The sequence below is a fragment of the Bombus terrestris genome, chromosome 9 (assembly GCF_910591885.1).
Source record: "Bombus terrestris chromosome 9, iyBomTerr1.2, whole genome shotgun sequence".
NCBI lineage: Eukaryota > Metazoa > Arthropoda > Insecta > Hymenoptera > Apidae > Bombus > Bombus terrestris.
In genome coordinates this window covers 1,849,493-1,867,224 of record NC_063277.1, presented here as the reverse complement: position 1 = coordinate 1,867,224, position 17,732 = coordinate 1,849,493, and the positions used below count along the sequence as shown (strand labels likewise).

Below are 17,732 nucleotides of genomic sequence, written 5' to 3'. Positions count from 1 at the left end.
TGGAGGGGGGAAAGAATTTTCATGCTTTTGATGCAATGTCGTGTTAGTGAGTGGTATATTTCGCTTTCCTTGTTGTTTGGGATTTATAAAGAAAGTAATTTACTTGACCTGTTGTTTACATTTTAAAAGTTACAGAAATCATTGAAAATATCTTTATTAATTTTATTTTCGGATTCCTATATAAATTCTATACAGATGGTAATTGTTTTGCTGTATGCATATTATAGTAGTGGATATATTTTAAAATCCCCTATGTTCACCTTACTATTATTATGTGTTCTATCATATTGTTGTTAATCAATATGCAATACAATAACATTATTGGGACAACATTTGTTATTCCTATTTATTTTGTATTAAACTAAAAACTATAGGAATAAGTAGACAAAGAGATTTTATTGATAATCTTTTAATTTAACAATTAAAAGATTATGAAAGTACTTTGATCGAACATAAAACAAGACATTGGTAAATATTTTTTATTAAGCTTATTTCACAAAGCTTATTTCTATGTTTGTCCCTTATTCTATTTCTTGAAGTTTCTTAAGAATTCTAACTTATCTACTGAATATATATATTTCTTCTATATTTTTTCAATATTACGTATATTCTGTTAAATACTTATGATACATAAAATTATTTGTAATTCTATTTCAAAGAAGGGAGAACTTTCCTTTTAAATATATAAATAATCTTTTATATCTAAAGAAGAACAATTATGTTGTTTTCAACATTGTGTTTAGGTAAACATATATTCAACTAAATGCATGCAATAAAATGACATCAAAATGACATCGGTGGAGGCGCAGAAAGATCTTACAGATTCCTCGCATCTACAAAATTCAATTACAAATGAATCACAAGAAGAAAATTCACAATCAACAAATGTCCAAAAAGGACATAATCTAATTGATAACATTAACAAGGAAACAAATAAAGTTGCCATTGAGAATACAAAGGACGACATTAAAGATGCACAGGATATTACAAATTCTGATCAAAAGGAAAATAAAAATGAGGAAGTGATCATTTTAGAAAACATTAAGAAAGAAGCAAAATGTAATATAAATAAAATAGAACGTAGGCAGAATACAGGGAAGTTGGATACAATTTCTTCTGTTTCTGACAATGACTTTAAGTCAAGTAAAAATGAAAATGTAAAAGAAACTGTGTTTAAAAGTGGAAATAATTTAAAAAGGACACGACGAAATGTTAGGTAAGCATAGACAATGTTTATTTTTACTGTTCAACATTTTTCATTTTATTTTATTTTACTCACAAATGTGAGTCTGTGTAAGGACATAGTGCTAGGAATTAGGATTCTAAATATTTCGCCAAAATTAATAATGTTTTGCAAAATAAAATAAACTAAGAAACTAAATTTATTCTTGCAGTACACAAGAGACGGATGTTTCCTCAGACGAAAATAATTTGAGAAACAAGCGAAAAAAGAGAAATGCAAATGATAAATTCTGTTGGCGATGTCACAAGGAATCTGTAGAAGCACATTGCAGTGCTTGCCCTAGATCATGGCATCGAAAATGTATAGGAATGCAACAGTCGATTATTCAAAATTGGATATGTGGGGAATGTGCAGCTATTTTACAGGCAGAAAATGCAGAAACACGTTCTACAGCTATGGCACAACTATCTGTTGACCAATTATGTTTATTACTGAAACATGTAGTCGAGAGAATGAGAGAATATCCTGGTGTATGTGTTAATTTTCTATTTATGTTAAATTATTTTTGTATTATTCTAGTAAAATTGAATTCAAGTATTTTGGTCATAGTCAGAACCATTTTGGAAACCAGTGGAACTTTCTGAGGCACCAAATTATTTAGATTATGTGGTAAAGCCAATGGATCTGAGCCTTTTAGAATCGAATGTTCGGGCCAAATTATATGGTAGTACAGACGCATTCATGGCTGATGCCAAGTGGATACAACACAACTGTATTGTATTCAACACATGTATGTGTGTAAACATAAATTAATATTATATTAAAATTAAGTACGTTAGAAAAATAATACTTAAATGGGTTTTAATTAAATTAAATTATACAGGTGGTGGTGTATACACAGATACATCTAAATTAACGAATGCCGCGAAACAGATTATTAAATTGGCACGTCAGGAAGTATCAGAAATTGAAGCATGCCCTGATTGTTATGCTCATGGCAGAAACTTACCAAGACCACAACCAGCATGGTTTATTGAACCCTGTCGTCGTCCTCATCCACTTGTGTGGGCAAAGTTGAAAGGCTTTCCATTTTGGCCTGCTAAAGCTATGCCTCGAATCAATTCTCAAGGTTTTATTGATGTACGATTTTTTGGGGAACACGATCGAGCATGGGTTCCTCCGCGAGATTTATATCTATATTCCGAAAATCCACCTGCTCCATTACCGAGGAAGAGAAAATTAGATATGGTAGAGTGTGTTAAGGAAATTACTCGTCACTGTCGGAAGCTAGAACTTGCGTTTGGCCAATTTACATTTGCGCCTCCCAAAGTGCAATATAATCCGCATGATCCAATGCAAATAAAATTACTGTTACCAAATTATGATCCTCTTCATTCTAATAACTGTACATCACCGCAACTCTTGCTTCCAAAAAAGACACCGCTTCTTAAAAAGCGGATCCATGTAAAAAATAATTTACAAACAAACACGGAAAAAGCAGACAATTCTGATACTGAAAATAAAATATCAAATGAATTTAACGTAACTAACAAAGGAAGCAAAATTGAAAATAAATCATTTAAAGCAGTACAAGAATCTGATAACTTTCAGAAAACCGAAACGGTTACGATTACAAGTAATAATTTAAATGAACCAAGAGAAAGAAAAAGGAAAGTGAATGTGCAACCAGAAAAGAATATGTCAAAGTTCAAAGTAGTGATGAAAGAAGATATAAATACGCCAAGTACAAGTAAAACTAATACAAATAGTGCAAATGATGAGAAATGTGTCAGTAATCCAGTAAAATATGACGCGAAAGCATCAAATTCTATAATGTTGAAACAAGATATTAATCCTGAAAATGCAACAAACAATAATGCAAAATCTTTGGAAAATTCATTACAACAAGAGATAAAATCCCCGAAAAAGCATATAGCAAAAGACATTCACATATCCAAAAAACGAATTCCCTTTAAGGTGAACGTTATTAAAAGAAGTGTCAGCCAAAATGTAAATTTACAGAAGAATAATTGTAGAAACCATGAAAACACAGAAAAAGTTTACAAGCCAAAGACTAGAATAGTCGATAAAATGAACGCTGAGAAAGCTTTAAAATTTATTACAACGGAACAAAATCAGAATATGGTAGAATCGACAATTTTGATTAAACGCCAGAATGATTCAATGACATTGAAAGAAGGCTCTAAAAGTGATAATAATAGTAATTTAACAGCATCGTCCATTTTAGTACAAACTAATAAAACATCACTTAATGTTGATATTAATGACGATATTGACATTAATAGAAAAAATGCTACAGATCAACCTGTCGGGTTACTTTTCGTAGCAAATGATGATAAATCTAATATCACGAAAAAGTGTACTGAGGAAACTACCGAGAATGAAAAAAAGAGCGATATTTCGGCTCATGTACAACAAATTTCCAGAGATTCGTTGAGAGCAAAAGATCAACAAGTAAAGGAAAATAGAGCTAGAAAATCATTTCCTAATAAACCTCGTAATTACCCGCAACATATTCCTCGTTCGTCGACAAATACATTATCAAGTCCGATCGAGTCTACTGTTCATACGCCTACTCATCAGACTGAAAATTGTGTCGAGTACCAAATGTTGCCCCCAGAAGCAGGTCCTATTAGTGCCCGTTTATATCATGATGCTCAAGATTTAGCTACAAAAATGGCTAAATTAATGGAAGAGGCGTATAAAGAAGCAGCGCATGAGAATCAAAATTGTGAAAATCGCAATATGTCCGAAAATCATCAAGCGTCAGTTCATTTTTTAAGATTACAGATAGAACGAATGAGGTGGCAACACCAACAACAATTAACAGAATTAAAACACAACACTGGTATGTCTTTGCAAGTCGCTTCGTGCGTTATTTTATTTTACATTTTATTATGTCTGTTTACGAGGGTTACATATACATCTCGCAAATATTTTTTTTATTACAGACAGAATATTAAGAGAAATGAAGGCAAGCTTAGAAGCTGAACGATTACGTGCTGTCGAGGAAACTCGTAGAGAAGCCGAAGAGGGGATGTTACGTTGTATCGAAGAAATCAAACGTAAACAGTGGTGTGCAATGTGTGGCAGAGAAGCATTATTTTACTGCTGTTGGAATACTGCATACTGTGATTATCCTTGCCAACAATCACATTGGTCAGTGCATATGAGAACATGCGCTCAACAACCTTCGTTCACTACTATTATTACTAGTTCTACTGCAAATTCAAATCAGCAACAGGTGATGCCCAGACTTATAATAAATACACAGCATGTGGCATCAAACATGTGGAGGGCCTAGAGCATACTTTAGTGTAAGTCTCTGGAATTGAAGCCAGAAGTTTTGTAAATTATAAATATTTGTTCTCTAAGTATTTATTCGACCATTCGCGGAGAGACGCGGTCGCGAGAAAGCACATCAACGGGAATCGTAAATTCCCGTTACGATTAGATAATCGACACCACGAACTGATCGATCCCCTTGTTTCTATTAGAATAATAGGGGTGGTTCAATTGAGTTTACACTGAATTAACACTAAGCTTTAGCAATATCATTGTATTTTTCATTATGTAGCTCATCGTAACTTGTATTTATATATAAGTGTTATTGTTGTAAAGTTAAAACAAACTAGAACTTTATATATAAACTTTTTGTAATGTAAAAATGCAAATAACTTAAAATAAAGAATGCGTATTTAAGGAGCAATGCCTGCTCCAATAATTATTCTATATAGGAATAACAATTTTGATTTTACTTTTATATTTTAGTTAAAATAGAAATTAAAATTAAGATTAATATTTCAACTGAAGATACGCTATTAATATTTCAACTTACACTGAATATGTCTTTCGACCCTTCATATTTTTGTTACCACTGTTTTTCTAGATTTTCTCAATAATTCAATTATTTGATAATTAGACAATTATATGACAATTTTGAATTACCTTGTTATTCTTATCTTTATGTAATGTTTCAACAAATTTATCTATATTTTTCAGAATCATAATATCAAAATAAACAGACTTACTAATAAGACATACGAATTGCCTTATGACAAACAGAATGAGATATCGTGATTTTTATCTTTGTGTTGTTCTGAAACTGAAGGTAATGGAAATTCATCATAGCGTACGTATACTTTAATATAAACGGACACTTCTTATACAATAAAAAAAAAATAAAGAAAAAGTCGTTCAGTGCAATTATATTACAGCTTAAAAGGCGAAAATTTTAAAGTGACAAAAATATTGATGAAACGAGGTAAATAATATTTGTATTTCATTTTGCACAAACGATCTTGTTTTGTATAAAAAATAGAAAAATAAATGAAAATGTTATGTATAGTATGATATAAATAGCTTTTGCCCATTATGTTTTTAAAAACAATGGGAAAGATGCCCATCTACCTTTATAAAAACTACATATGTAGGTGTAGCCAATTTACTTATGTATATAATACCAGGTAATAGTTATTTATTTCACTCCAAAATTTTCAATAGTTAAATATCGCGTTCTTCTGTACTTTTCTATTCTCTAAGTACTCTCGCAGTTTTTGTTTCATAGTCAGATTCTCCAGGGAGAGCGTTTTTATGTTTCAGATAACGCAAAGTTGGAGAGTTTGCCATATCTAAACTTTTCCTAGTATATCTTTTAAAATACTATAAATAAATAAGTATTTACAGATTTATCAACTTTTAAGAAGTATCAATTATACCTATGAATTTTTGATAACCTCTCTAATACATATCAACGTTAATGGTCCAAAAGTGTAATATATGAATTAAAATAAATCATTAAAAGGGAAGAGATGCACAAATACGATGAAATGATGTTTAAATCTCTTCTATTGGTAATTAATTACATATCTCATAGAATCGTACTAAATTTTTTGTGGTTTGAGTTTGTTTCAGAATCCATTGTGAAATCGACAGAAGACTCCTATTGGTTGTATTCCATATACATACAATGTAATGTCTTACGTCCTACATAGTCTCCCATTCGTTTTTAATAATATTTAGTTTTTTATATACATAAGTAATTATATTCATATACATATATTCGTATTGCAATTGTGTCCTTCATAATTTAAAAAAATTTGATTTTAATTCCAACCATAATTATAGTAATTTTCTCCTATGAATTATTAAAAAGTTCATCAATTGTTTCCCCTTATAGCGCTTATGTTTATAGTTTACACGTTTAACAGGTTTAACTTTTCGAATTGAATATACATAATTCCTGTTTTCTCTGTGGCAAATCTAGAGGACATAAGAAACATTTCGATTTTTTATCAAGTCGATATTACAAAATGTGAGACGCAAAGTTCCGTTTAGTGTTACGCCTATATTGTTTTGAGTCAATGGTAAGAGCTATGTCTAATGATCAGTGATTGTATCATAGATGTAGTAGTATGTAATATGTACATATAAGAATATGAATAAAAACTAAAGATCAGACGAAACCTAATTTTTATATTCACAGAACTTGTATCCGAAGACAAGACTTTATAAAGTTTCGAAGCTATCAAAATTTGGAATGTTTATCTTTTTCCTTCTTTTCTGAGAAGTACCAATTCTGTCAGAAATTAATATTTTAATAAATTTTGTCTAGAAAACCACATTATTTATTTGTAGAATTGTATCAATTAAGTTTCAGATCATAAAAATAGTACAAAGATTCAGGTTTCCAAGTTTTGAGGTTTCTAGTGTCACAAGATCTCAACTCTAATGATAAAATGTGTCGTATTTAATTTGGTATTAGATGATGGTTACGATAAATTCAAAACAAGTATTTGATATTTGATTTTATAACTACAGCGGTACTGAATTGATAAAAAATGTTCACGAGATTGAAAAGCGTTATCACGCTTCGAAGAAATACTTTCAAATGCATAACTATGAAAGAGTACAGTCAAAAGGTTAATTTTAATTATGTTAAAAATTGTGCAACACACACACACACAAATATAATATATATATATAAATTTCATATATATCACAAAATTAATTATAGGTTTCCAAAAGTGACTATCCAAAGAGAATATTTTCGGGAATTCAACCAACTGGAAACTTGCATTTGGGGAATTATCTTGGAGCTATACAAAAATGGGTACAGTTACAAGAGAGCAGAGAAAATGTTATTTGGAGCATTGTAGATATGCACTCTACTACTTTACCGCATGTAAAGATTTATTGAATTTACGTTCTATATTTAATGGTAACATACTGAAAAAACCATATCTATTCTATTTATTAAATATATATCTGTTTATAAAAAACGAAGTTTTGGTTTCGTTAAAATGAAAAGGAAAAAATATGAATACAAGTCAATTAAGAACAAATATTATAGGATCCGAAAGAATTAAATGATAACATACTTAAAATGACGGCAACATTACTAGCATGTGGTATTGATCCAAATAAGAGCATATTATTTCAACAATCTACTGTGGATACACACGCACAACTGTCCTGGATTTTGGGGTGTCTAACAACTTTAGCAAGACTAGCTCGCTTACCTCAATTCAAAGAGAAAAGTCGGACATTAAAAGATATCCCTCTAAGTTTATACATTTATCCTGTTCTACAAAGTGCTGATATATTGCTGTATAAGTAGGTATCCTCAGGTATTAATTGAAACTATAATTTAGTAAAAAAAACAATGCATATTACAGAGCAACACATGTTCCAGTTGGACAAGATCAAATTCAACACATTCAATTAGCACAAGAGTTAGCCATTAAATTCAATAAAAGATTTGGAAATACTTTTCCCGTGCCTCATTCTTTAGTTAATGGTAAAAATTGTATTTATTTAAAGATAAATAAACTATATATTTTATGATATATTTATTGCTAATAGAATGCATGTGTTGCAGAAAATGCAAGTCAACGTATAAAATCTCTTCGTAACCCTTCAAAGAAAATGTCAAAGTCTGACCAAAATCCAAACAGCAGATTAGATATACTAGATAAGCCAGAAGTATTGGCAACAAAAATAAAGAAGGCAGTTACTGATTGTACTTCGAAGGTAACTTATGAACCAGAAACACGGCCTGGTGTTGCAAATTTAATTACTATCCATTCCATGCTTAGTGGAAAATCACCAAATCAAATATGTTCTGAAGTAGAAGAACTAGATACTGGAAAGTATGTAAATTAAGATATTAAATTTTTTATCTTTACTCGCTATGTATTTAAATTATTTTCTTTTCATTTATCCATTTGTGTATTGCAGATATAAATTAGTGGTAACGGATTTGGTTATAGAAAAATTGACTCCTATTCGTGAAAAATTTTCAAGATTAATTAAGGAACCAGTTTATTTGCAAGAAATTTTGAAAAGCGGTACAGAAAGGGCAACAGATATAGCTAGTCATTGTTGGTGTGAAGTTCAAAATAAAATCGGTTTTAAAAATGACATTCTTCATGAAAATAAATCGGCACAACATATAATACACAATATATAATGTAAACTGAATATTTATTTATAAATAAGATGTATATTTATTTAATAATTACTATTGTATTGATGATACTATCTCATATCAATAACCAATTTACCTCGCAAATGACCTTGAGTTACTCTATCATAAGCTAATGGTAAATCTTGAAATTGGTAGACTTTCTTAACTACAGGAACCACCTGTGCAAAGTAAGAAGATATTGGTATGCTATATTATGATGATATATGTGTGTATGTATGTGTATATACCTTTCCACTTTCAACAAATTCTTTAAGTGTTTTAATTCCTGCTGCAGAAGGAATAAAAAATCCCCATTTCACTGTACTTTTATTTTCAATTGGAATATTATATTTTACCAGTTCTCCTATATTCTTTACTGTACCCACAATCAATCCATGTTGATCGGTATTTTTTAGTACTGGAGAATTCAAAGTTATATAAGTACTATGGGGGTAACGCCTCAATCGTATTTCATCTGGCCCTTGATTAGCGCAATCCAAAATTATATTATAGCTGAATTGGAAATTAATAAAGTTTATATCAAAAATAGACATTCTTTAATGTAGGATAGATTAATGACTGAATTACATACGGTCCCTCTGCAATAATTCTTGAATCAGCACCATCTAATTTATAATCAATTACAACATCGGGTCCAAGCTTTTGTACCATATTTACAGCATCACTACTGCATGTAGTAATGACCTGAATCATTTTGATATGTTTTATAATATATAAGAACAGTAATTCTTACTTGTATCACAAATGACAATATCAATTTGTATTACATGCATGTTCCAAGCCTTTAGAAGTTGTACTGCTATAGTTCCTACTCCTCCTGAACCGCCTAATACTAGGACTCTATTATTTCTTCTTGTAGCCATTTTAGTTTTATAACACAATGCACCAGTAATCCATAATGCAGACCATGCTGTAAGGCCAGCATACAATATACTAGCTGCCTCGATGTATGATAAATTTCTAGGTCGTAGACTGACCTATGAATGAACATCACTATAGTTTATATATTTTGTATGTTATATCGCAATGTATTCTTATATTTATTATTTATTTATCCAATTTTATTTACCGATGAATTATTAACAACTACATAACCAGCATGACAACCTTGTTGCTCCACAGGAACTACACCCCATACTTCATCACCTAACATTAATCTATCTCCAACGCCATGTCCTTTTGACACTACTATGCCAGAAAAATCTCTACCTAAAGTTAATGGCAATTCCAATTCACCGTATTGTCCACTGGTAAGATTTCTAGCTTTTCTCATTAAATTTAGCATTACTGCGCCATATCCTTCTAATATAAAACATTCAGTTATGATGCTACATATTTATTGTTTAAGCTGTAAGAAACAAAAAAGAAACTGACAATTAGTATAAGATAATTCATACTTGTCATAGCTATATCTATGGAGTTTACGCTAGAGGCTTCAACTTTGACAAGAATATCTGTTGGTTTAGCGATCACTGGAATCCTAACATTTGAAAGTTTTAATTCTTCCAATCCACCGTATGAGTGAATTTGCCAAGCTTGCATTTTGTCCTCAACATTTTCTTTATATTTGGCTAATACATTACTAAGAAAACGAGATTGTATGCTTCCAATATTTGATTTTAGATTTAGCGTTATTCTTTTTAACATTTTCCACATTGATTTCAGTTGGGCACTAAATAATGTAAGATTTAAAGATAGGTTACGTTCAAGAGATTCGGTTAATTTAATTCGCAGCAATATTAAAAATATTTTCTTTTATAATTTAACAATGTAAATTCACACATGACATTAGGAAAATGGATAATTTAGTGACTTTGATTGAAATTCTTTTCCATGGTAAAATTATCTAACATTAATTTCTCCTGTATTCAATACGTATCCAACAGCTGTATCCAATACGAATTATGAATTGAACGTTAATGTCGTGTGTCTTTTCTTATTTGTTCTTTTTTTCTTTGATATGTACACATGTGCACATAAATATGTGTAAAATATATCATGTATATACACATGTATGTACGTGATTAAGTTTGTGTAACGTTAGTTACGTATTTTTATCTTTGTTACCCATTAAATTAAAATGTACTACGATTAAAAATTCTATTACTACTGACGAATTAAAAGCAATAAATTCAAATAAAATGTACATACAAATGTATATGTATAAACGAATACTTTTTTCATTTAGAATATTTACATCAATAGTAAAATATTTACATCAATTACAAAACATTTTCACAATCAATATTATTTTTACATTATATAATCTGTTATAATAAAAGATGAAGTATATGAATTTAATGTTAAAAAAAGAAATTAGCGAAAGATAATGATAACTATAACTGAACGCTATGTAATGTCATTGATATTATTCTTTGTTTCATTCTTAAGTATTAAATAGATATATACAGAATACTTATGTATATATAATAAGAATTAGAAGAAATATATGCATTATTTGGTTGTTATATTGCTAAATATGTTACAATATAATAATAATAATATATTATAATTATATTTGAAGGTTTCATATCAGAATTGTGTGTGAAATGAAAATCATTCATGATTTTGAAAATTCTGTATACATCATTGAATTATATACGCACGTTGACGCACTATGTACACGAATAGGGATAAAATTTATTTATATAGATATGTATACCTTAATTACTGAACACGTTCAATCAATTAGAAAAAAAAGAAAGGTTCGGCGATACTCGAGTCCGTGTATGATAATAAATTATGCTACATGCGCATAGATGATTGAAGATGTGGTTTCGTTAATCTTTGGTGGTACTTTTAGCAGTGGATCATGTGGTACAAGAGAGTAAAACGAGGGTGGTTCTTTCGTTTTACGAGTAAATTTGACAATGCGCATGCCTGTTATCGATCGCTAATCACTATGGTTACGCCTCGGGATAGAGGTACGACAGCGACTACGACGGTGACGACGACGGCGACGACGGCGACGACGACGACGACGACGACGACGGCGACAACGACGGTGACAGCGATCACCCTGCATTTGTTTCACGGTGAGTTTAACGAAAGTTTAAATAATTGATTCGGTATAATTGATCGAATGCAAAAGGGGATAAAAGTGATAAAAGTGAAGACTGAAGAGAAAAGTGCATAAGCTGATTGAGTGAAAAGAAATGAAATAAGGTGTAAATTTTCGAAATTTTAGTAAAAATAGTTTGATCTTTGTGTGACATCCCTGTTTAAGTACTTGCCGATAGGACTAAAGTGGGGAGACACGTAATCGACATACAGACCGAAGGAGAAATAATGAGAGAGAAGTAAACTGAGAGAGATAAAAAGAGAAAGAATAAGTGGGGATGAGGAAGAGGTGAGAAAGGAAAAAAATCGGGAGAATGAAGGAACAGGTGAGGGGTGGGCAGAAAAGTAGGAGTAGGAGTAAAACTCAGAGGAAGAAGAGGGGGAAAGGGCTGGTGTAGGGGTCGAAAGGAGGTGGACGAAGGGGAATGGGAAAACGCATACAGGGCTGTTCAGAGTAACATGGAGCGCATCGCGGGCGCAGCGAGAGAGGATATTGACATTTTCGGTCGAGGGGCGCGCATTCGTAGAAGAAGGGGTAGTGGGTAACGGGGCAGTCGCCTCTTTTACCCGATCCTGCAGTATCCATGACTACGCCGTCCGCGAGGATTTCGCGCGAAATACCGGAAATTTCGGACGCGTAATCTTTTATTTTAAATAGTCTGTCAGTGAATTGTCAGGTGTTTTAGATCCTGTTGAACGACGTCAGTCGTTAAGTCGACTATCGCTTATTGTTTGACAGGTGATCGTTTGCGAATCATTTGCTTTCGAAAAGGGTGGATACCGTGATCTCACACCCCGCTACTACGATCGCGGTAGCCCATCCCTTCTTTGATTCCGTCCCTAACCCCTTCTCATCCGTTCGTTTATCTTTCTATCTCCTACTACAGCACATATCCTTTTCTCCCTTCCTTCTCTATTCGTTTCTCCCTTTTTTTCTTTCTCACTGTCATTCTACTTCCACCTTCTTTTACCGTCAAACATAGAACGTGTTCGACATCTTCCGCTGTGGCGAAGATACCGCCAATGCAATGGTGAGTTTTTTCTCGTGACTAAACCAAGTCGAAATACACGAACCTGTACAAATGAGTAGGCGACAAACGAGCGGACACAAGAAGATATGTGTACTTATTTATCTGGGCAGAGTAAATGTGTGAGAAAAAGAGACTGAGGAGGGAGAGGGGGAGCGAGAGTGGGGCGGCGGAGGGCGGGGAAGGAGAAAATCGTAAAAGGAGAAAGAACGAAAAGCATACGATAAAGTGTATTCAGAGGGTGTTCAGAAAATGAGAAAGGCTAAAAAGGACCTTGAATAGAAGAGTCTCTTGTTGAAAGTTGGGAAACGAGGGGCGTTGATTGAACACCAAACAGCAAATGGGTATATCCTAGCTGCTGCAATGTTTACTCGAATTCCACAGTGAAATATCTTCGATTAGGCGGTGTCGGTCTTCCTTTATTATTCGATAACATGATTAGTTACTAGTTACAGTGACATGTGCTATTTATCGTTAATTGCGTAATGTTTTTGTTGAATAGTTTCGAAATGATATTTTGAGAAACATTTTCGATGGTTAATCAAAATTTACATCGAGCTGTAGTGTCCTTTTTATTCATATCGTTAATTGTCATTCTATTTCGTTCCACCATTTATTTATCGGATTAACTGACATTAAATATATTCATCTAAAGGTACATTTACCTAGCTGCTTTTAATTGTTCCTAGTAGCTTCGCGATCTGTATTTTTATTCCTATTTGCCGAAATGATTGCGTCGTATTGTATCAATGCCCAAAAGTTTGTATGTATATTGATATTTCGTCGTTTTTGAAGCAAAAATGGCGGTATTTGTTATTACAAATAGGTAGGTATAACTTTAATAGCGAACATTATTGAGGTAAACCAATATTTATACACACAGGAAATAACGAATATAAGTATAACAGAGTAATGCGTATTATGTAGGTGAAAAGTCGGTATCGGTTCAGTAACCCTCTCGGCAACGCCACCCCTATTATTATCCGTAACACGTCCACGCAACACTTTGTTCCGCTTCATTCACCTCGCTAATGTCTATGCCGTCGTATGACACTGTGTCATTGTAATTATTTTTTTTAGGTATCGAAATAATTTGCGGCAGAGATTATATCATCTTTTGCATATAATTTTTAAAGATATTTGACCAAATGCTTTCTTTTTATTAGTAATTATGTAACTGAATTGCAACATTACGCAATTTTACTATATTCTAATGTAAAGCGTGTTTCTCTCTCTTTGATATTGTCCAAAGAAACAATATTGGATTAAATAAACTTGAGGTTAAAGTTAAAGGTGACTTGTGAGGCTGATGACCGACACAGAATCTTCTCCTTTTCTTCTCTTTTTTTGCCTGTTTCACTGACAATTTTTAAATTAATATGATACAATTATTATATTTCCAGCGATTATGTCAGGGGCAAGCTGATAAACTTTTGAACACCTGCAATGATGTGACAATAAAGGTATATTCTCCTACATCCTTTCTCATATCGCGGGGTATTGTCCCTGTTATACAGTGCTTCCCAGAATAGAACAAGAGAATGAAATAAAAATTATCATCAACTAAATCGATGATTAATGAAAACGGTGCCAAACGTCGATAGACAAGCCAATCAACGTGAATATACAGCATCTTGATATTCCGATAAACATCGATAATTAGGGAGCAAAAAAGGAACAACAAGAATAAGAAGAAACGAGGGGTTGACCACTGACTGCAAAACGCACACAACAGAACAGGTTGATTAAGATCAAATCTTAACGAAGGAAAACACAAACAGACAAGGAAAGCACAAAGAAGGGAGAAATAGTGGTAGTTATTGAAAAAACAGTAAATTGATTATTCAAAGGTTGCGTGAAAGAAGGAAGGATTACAGGTGGTATAAGAGAATAACAAGAATAGAATGGGCAATAAGTTGTCTTGCAGTTGTGCTCCTCTTATCAGAAAGGCTTATCGTTACGAGGATTCACCATGGCAGGCTGGCGCGAGGGGCGGAATGGGCGGCAGCGGAGGTCGCAGGGGTGACACTGGCCACTTGCTCAGGTGCGGAAGCTTAAGAGAAAGGAAGAGGTGCGCATACCATACCATTCAACCATTCAACCACTCCATTCGACTCCATTATCAGTCTTTACATTTTAGGAAGGCTACTTACTCATGAAAACACATTGCTCCTTCTCATTTAGCTCCCAACTCAATTGTCCACATGTCCCCATATAACACATACATACACATTTACATCGAATGCACTATTACTTGTTTTCTCCTCAGGTAGAATATATTTATTCGAACTGTTTGCTTTTACATTGTCCTTTTTAAGAAAACTAATCACTACCTTTATTTCCCTGCCGTATCTATGTAGCAGTGGCGTGTATCTTTAGACCATAATGCGCATACTGTTCCCTCAATTTGAATTTTAAATAAGAGCGCGCAATATTTCGTGCAACTGAAGATCTTCTCTTTTCTCCTCTTTGATACTTGAAATATCCTCGAAGACTATCATCTATTGTAATAATGTTGATTAAATACGCGTTTAATTAAATTGTTCTACCTGAGATTTTCCTCTTTCTTCTTTTTTCTTCGCTCTCTTCCATTCTTTCTTATTTCTTGTTTATTTGTCTTTTTACTGTTTTCTCTCTGACACGCACATATGTACCCATATTTACAATCATCTATATACGTATTTCGCATCAAATCACTTTCTCTTCCTTTCTCTCTATTCTGACTTCATTTTTTGATACATATCCTATTTTATCTATCCCTGATCTTCTGTCATTTAGTTGCCATATCGCCCATTGTCTTAGCTGAAATTCTACTTAATCATACTTCTATCTTTTCTAATATCGAAGATACAACATATGATTTTCTATTAAATTTAAAATTAATATCGTAACATAAATCTTTTAGAGGATTTTATAGCTATACATATAATAATTTTATAGCTATGTCATATCTTGAAAATGTATAATTCGTTTTTGAACACTGTTTAATCATATGCTGTGGTCAGTTATACATTTCTGTAGTTTTATTATGCTTAAAATTATTATATACTTTCGAACCAATGTAATTCTAGAATTATTTAAAAATTCTAACCATAAATGTTATTGATACTCTGTTAATATGAGCAACACGTTCACTTTAGGATATACATGCTCTTATATGAGTTAATCTTTTTTGCACTTTGCCCATTAAATTTCGTCGTGCTTATATGACTGTAACACACTATCTGTTAAATTTAGGACTGTATTGCATGCACATTGCAATTTATGAAATTATATTTGATATAGTTATTATTGCATTCTATTCCAAAAGAAAGAAATCGTGCATAATAACGCTGCACAAAAATGATGGGATCGCGATACGTTGTAAGTTTAATTTATACAATGAAACATGCACATTAGCTGATATTTTAATTATTTACGTTATCGACATGCATGTTTCTTCAAAAATGAATTAAAAATAGAAATATGCATCTTGTACTCTTTAATTTCAGAAAATAAAAAAAAAAAAAAAAAGAAATGAAAAGCAAAAGGGAAACGACAAAAAAATAAACACGAAACAAAAGAATATAAATTTGTTTTTCGTATTACACATTGTCTGGTGCGGTATCCAATAAATTTTGTCCATGTATTTAAAAACTTATCGTGAGTTAAAAAAAGATCGTACAAGTTCAATATAGATCTATTTTGTTTCGTTATATATTTATATACGTATATCCGTATGTGTATACTTACGCAAGTATCGATGTAGGATCTTGTTTACGATGGCTCAAGAATAAGAAATAAATGATTCTCAAGTTATAAAGGCACAAATGGTTGCCCAGATATAAAGTCAAAGCGTAAAACCTAAATAGTATTCACACTTGGTTTGGTTAGTGAGATACCTCACATTTTTCAAAATATTGCAGAATATTGCCGACGTATGCATAATATTCGTACGTGTGCTAATCGGAAAGATATATGTACGTAGCGCAATCCTAAATTAAAGCTATAAGAAGTGAGATGAAGCATTCATTGATATAGCCAACTCCAGAATACTATAGGGACGATATATAGAATATTATAAGGACGATTTAAATCTTGGACTGCGTTAAAGTTATTTGGAAATAAATATTTTCCTTACAGTCTTTTATTTACGATATTAAGTTTCTGTTATTGCCTGCTGAATAATACAGTTGAAGCACAAGGACGCGGAAACTTCTATAACACTACAATTTCGTTCTTTGCTTCCCGACCCGCTTTGGATATATAAACTTACTTTATCTCGAATTATTTGCCAGGTGTTTAGGTGCGTTATTTTACCTGTATAATTCGGATTTAAACAAGGCCAACCTCTGCAATTTGAAATTTATCTCTGCAAGTCTTAGATCTCTGTATCATGTGCGTATCCCTCACACCCAAGTTATATATAATATAAAGTAAACTATCGTTTATTTTCGTAAATAAAAAATTCACTTTCGAAAATTAATCTTTTTTTTTCAGATTGTCACAATTTGAAAAATATTATTCCTTGCACAAAATTTCTTTAAGTTACGAAATTTCTTTAAATTCTTGTTAAACTTTTCTTATTTGAAAAATTCGAAGATTCTGTTTCGTTCCTTGAGATTCAACCGTAATTGTATTAGTAAAAGTTAATTAATTAGTAGTTACCGAGGATTAGGACATATCCTTTTAAAAAAGACAGAAAGAAAGAATTCGGAATGGACATCTATACATCGTAAAAGAGCCTCGAACTTTTTGTCTTTGTACACAAAAATGTCTTATATTATGTATTTCGACATTCGGAATGTATAAAATTTTCAGCTTCCTGCTAATTTCGCAATCGCGTTACATACATATATCTTGATATATAAATATATCAAAAACGTCTTTCAAATATTTGCAAAAACGGTGTAAGTCTGTATTCTGTAATAATCGATTAACGAAACGAAACAGATGTGTACTCTGTACGATT

General features: G+C 32.0%; 4 protein-coding genes across 23 annotated transcripts in view; 3 read left to right on the top strand and 1 right to left on the bottom strand.

Moving 5' to 3' along the window:
- Window positions 1-7,128, top strand: LOC100647029 (protein kinase C-binding protein 1). 10 transcript variants are annotated; one of them, XR_007225136.1, is made up of 10 exons: window positions 2-198; window positions 744-1,216; window positions 1,395-1,713; window positions 1,793-1,973; window positions 2,067-4,052; window positions 4,156-4,448; window positions 5,207-5,336; window positions 5,422-5,468; window positions 6,119-6,570; window positions 6,858-7,128. XR_007225136.1 is itself a non-coding variant. In XM_048408656.1 (7 exons), exons 2-6 carry the CDS (start codon window positions 789-791, stop codon window positions 4,506-4,508), a joined length of 3,267 nt encoding a protein of 1,088 aa, XP_048264613.1. In that variant the 5' UTR covers window positions 1-198; window positions 744-788; the 3' UTR covers window positions 4,509-4,521; window positions 5,207-5,280. The 10 variants fall into 10 exon arrangements, 3 of the variants coding, with proteins under 3 accessions (XP_048264613.1, XP_012166799.1, XP_012166798.1); XR_007225133.1 differs by having other exon boundaries at window positions 5,207-5,468; window positions 6,119-6,175; window positions 7,025-7,128; XR_007225134.1 differs by lacking the exons at window positions 6,119-6,570; window positions 6,858-7,128 and adding an exon at window positions 5,807-5,900.
- Window positions 7,025-8,723, top strand: LOC100647383 (tryptophan--tRNA ligase, mitochondrial). Its single transcript, XM_012311416.3, has 6 exons — window positions 7,025-7,125; window positions 7,221-7,388; window positions 7,557-7,819; window positions 7,882-8,003; window positions 8,085-8,355; window positions 8,444-8,723. The coding sequence occupies exons 1-6, from the start codon at window positions 7,045-7,047 to the stop codon at window positions 8,673-8,675; spliced, it is 1,137 nt and encodes a 378-aa protein (XP_012166806.1). The 5' UTR covers window positions 7,025-7,044; the 3' UTR covers window positions 8,676-8,723.
- Window positions 8,673-11,737, bottom strand: LOC100647266 (reticulon-4-interacting protein 1, mitochondrial). 5 transcript variants are annotated; one of them, XM_048408658.1, is made up of 6 exons: window positions 11,356-11,737; window positions 9,763-10,041; window positions 9,461-9,670; window positions 9,265-9,377; window positions 8,921-9,185; window positions 8,673-8,851 (listed from the first exon to the last, which is right to left on the bottom strand). In XM_048408658.1, the coding sequence occupies exons 2-6, from the start codon at window positions 9,976-9,978 to the stop codon at window positions 8,744-8,746; spliced, it is 912 nt and encodes a 303-aa protein (XP_048264615.1). In that variant the 5' UTR covers window positions 9,979-10,041; window positions 11,356-11,737; the 3' UTR covers window positions 8,673-8,743. The 5 variants fall into 5 exon arrangements, with proteins under 5 accessions (XP_048264615.1, XP_012166803.1, XP_003397397.1 ...); XM_012311413.3 differs by lacking the exon at window positions 11,356-11,737 and adding an exon at window positions 10,091-10,765 and having other exon boundaries at window positions 9,763-9,992; XM_003397349.4 differs by lacking the exon at window positions 11,356-11,737 and adding an exon at window positions 10,091-10,763 and having other exon boundaries at window positions 9,763-9,995.
- The window catches only part of LOC100647149 (protein still life, isoforms C/SIF type 2), a 26,246-nt gene continuing 20,106 nt past the window's right edge, over window positions 11,593-17,732 (top strand). For 2 of the 7 annotated variants that reach the window (XM_048408653.1, XM_048408652.1), the window contains exons 1-2: window positions 12,425-12,784; window positions 14,185-14,852. In XM_048408653.1, coding sequence (XP_048264610.1) covers window positions 14,686-14,852 — 167 coding nt within the window. In that variant the 5' untranslated portion in view covers window positions 12,425-12,784; window positions 14,185-14,685. Of the gene's footprint in view, window positions 11,729-12,424; window positions 12,785-14,184; window positions 14,853-17,732 lie in introns of those variants that run through there. The other 5 variants (XM_048408651.1, XM_012311418.3, XM_003397348.4 and 2 more) reach the window with 4 other exon arrangements.

Bases quoted from the DNA above. Each gene is read 5' to 3' on its own strand.
- LOC100647029 (XM_012311409.3), top strand. From the start codon at position 789: ATGACATCGGTGGAGGCGCAGAAAGATCTTACAGATTCCTCGCATCTA. The intron at 1,714-1,792 runs GTATGTGTTAAT...TTTTGGTCATAG, and splicing joins GAATGAGAGAATATCCTGGT to TCAGAACCATTTTGGAAACC. The intron at 4,449-5,206 runs GTGATGCCCAGA...TATATTTTTCAG, and splicing joins CAAATTCAAATCAGCAACAG to AATCATAATATCAAAATAAA.
- LOC100647383 (XM_012311416.3), top strand. From the start codon at position 7,045: ATGTTCACGAGATTGAAAAGCGTTATCACGCTTCGAAGAAATACTTTC. The intron at 7,126-7,220 runs GTTAATTTTAAT...AATTAATTATAG, and splicing joins TGAAAGAGTACAGTCAAAAG to GTTTCCAAAAGTGACTATCC. The intron at 8,356-8,443 runs GTATGTAAATTA...TGTGTATTGCAG, and splicing joins GAAGAACTAGATACTGGAAA to ATATAAATTAGTGGTAACGG.
- LOC100647266 (XM_003397349.4), bottom strand. From the start codon at position 10,349: ATGTGGAAAATGTTAAAAAGAATAACGCTAAATCTAAAATCAAATATT. The intron at 9,671-9,762 runs GTAAATAAAATT...GTTCATTCATAG, and splicing joins TAGTTGTTAATAATTCATCG to GTCAGTCTACGACCTAGAAA. The intron at 8,852-8,920 runs GTATATACACAT...TACTTTGCACAG, and splicing joins AATTTGTTGAAAGTGGAAAG to GTGGTTCCTGTAGTTAAGAA.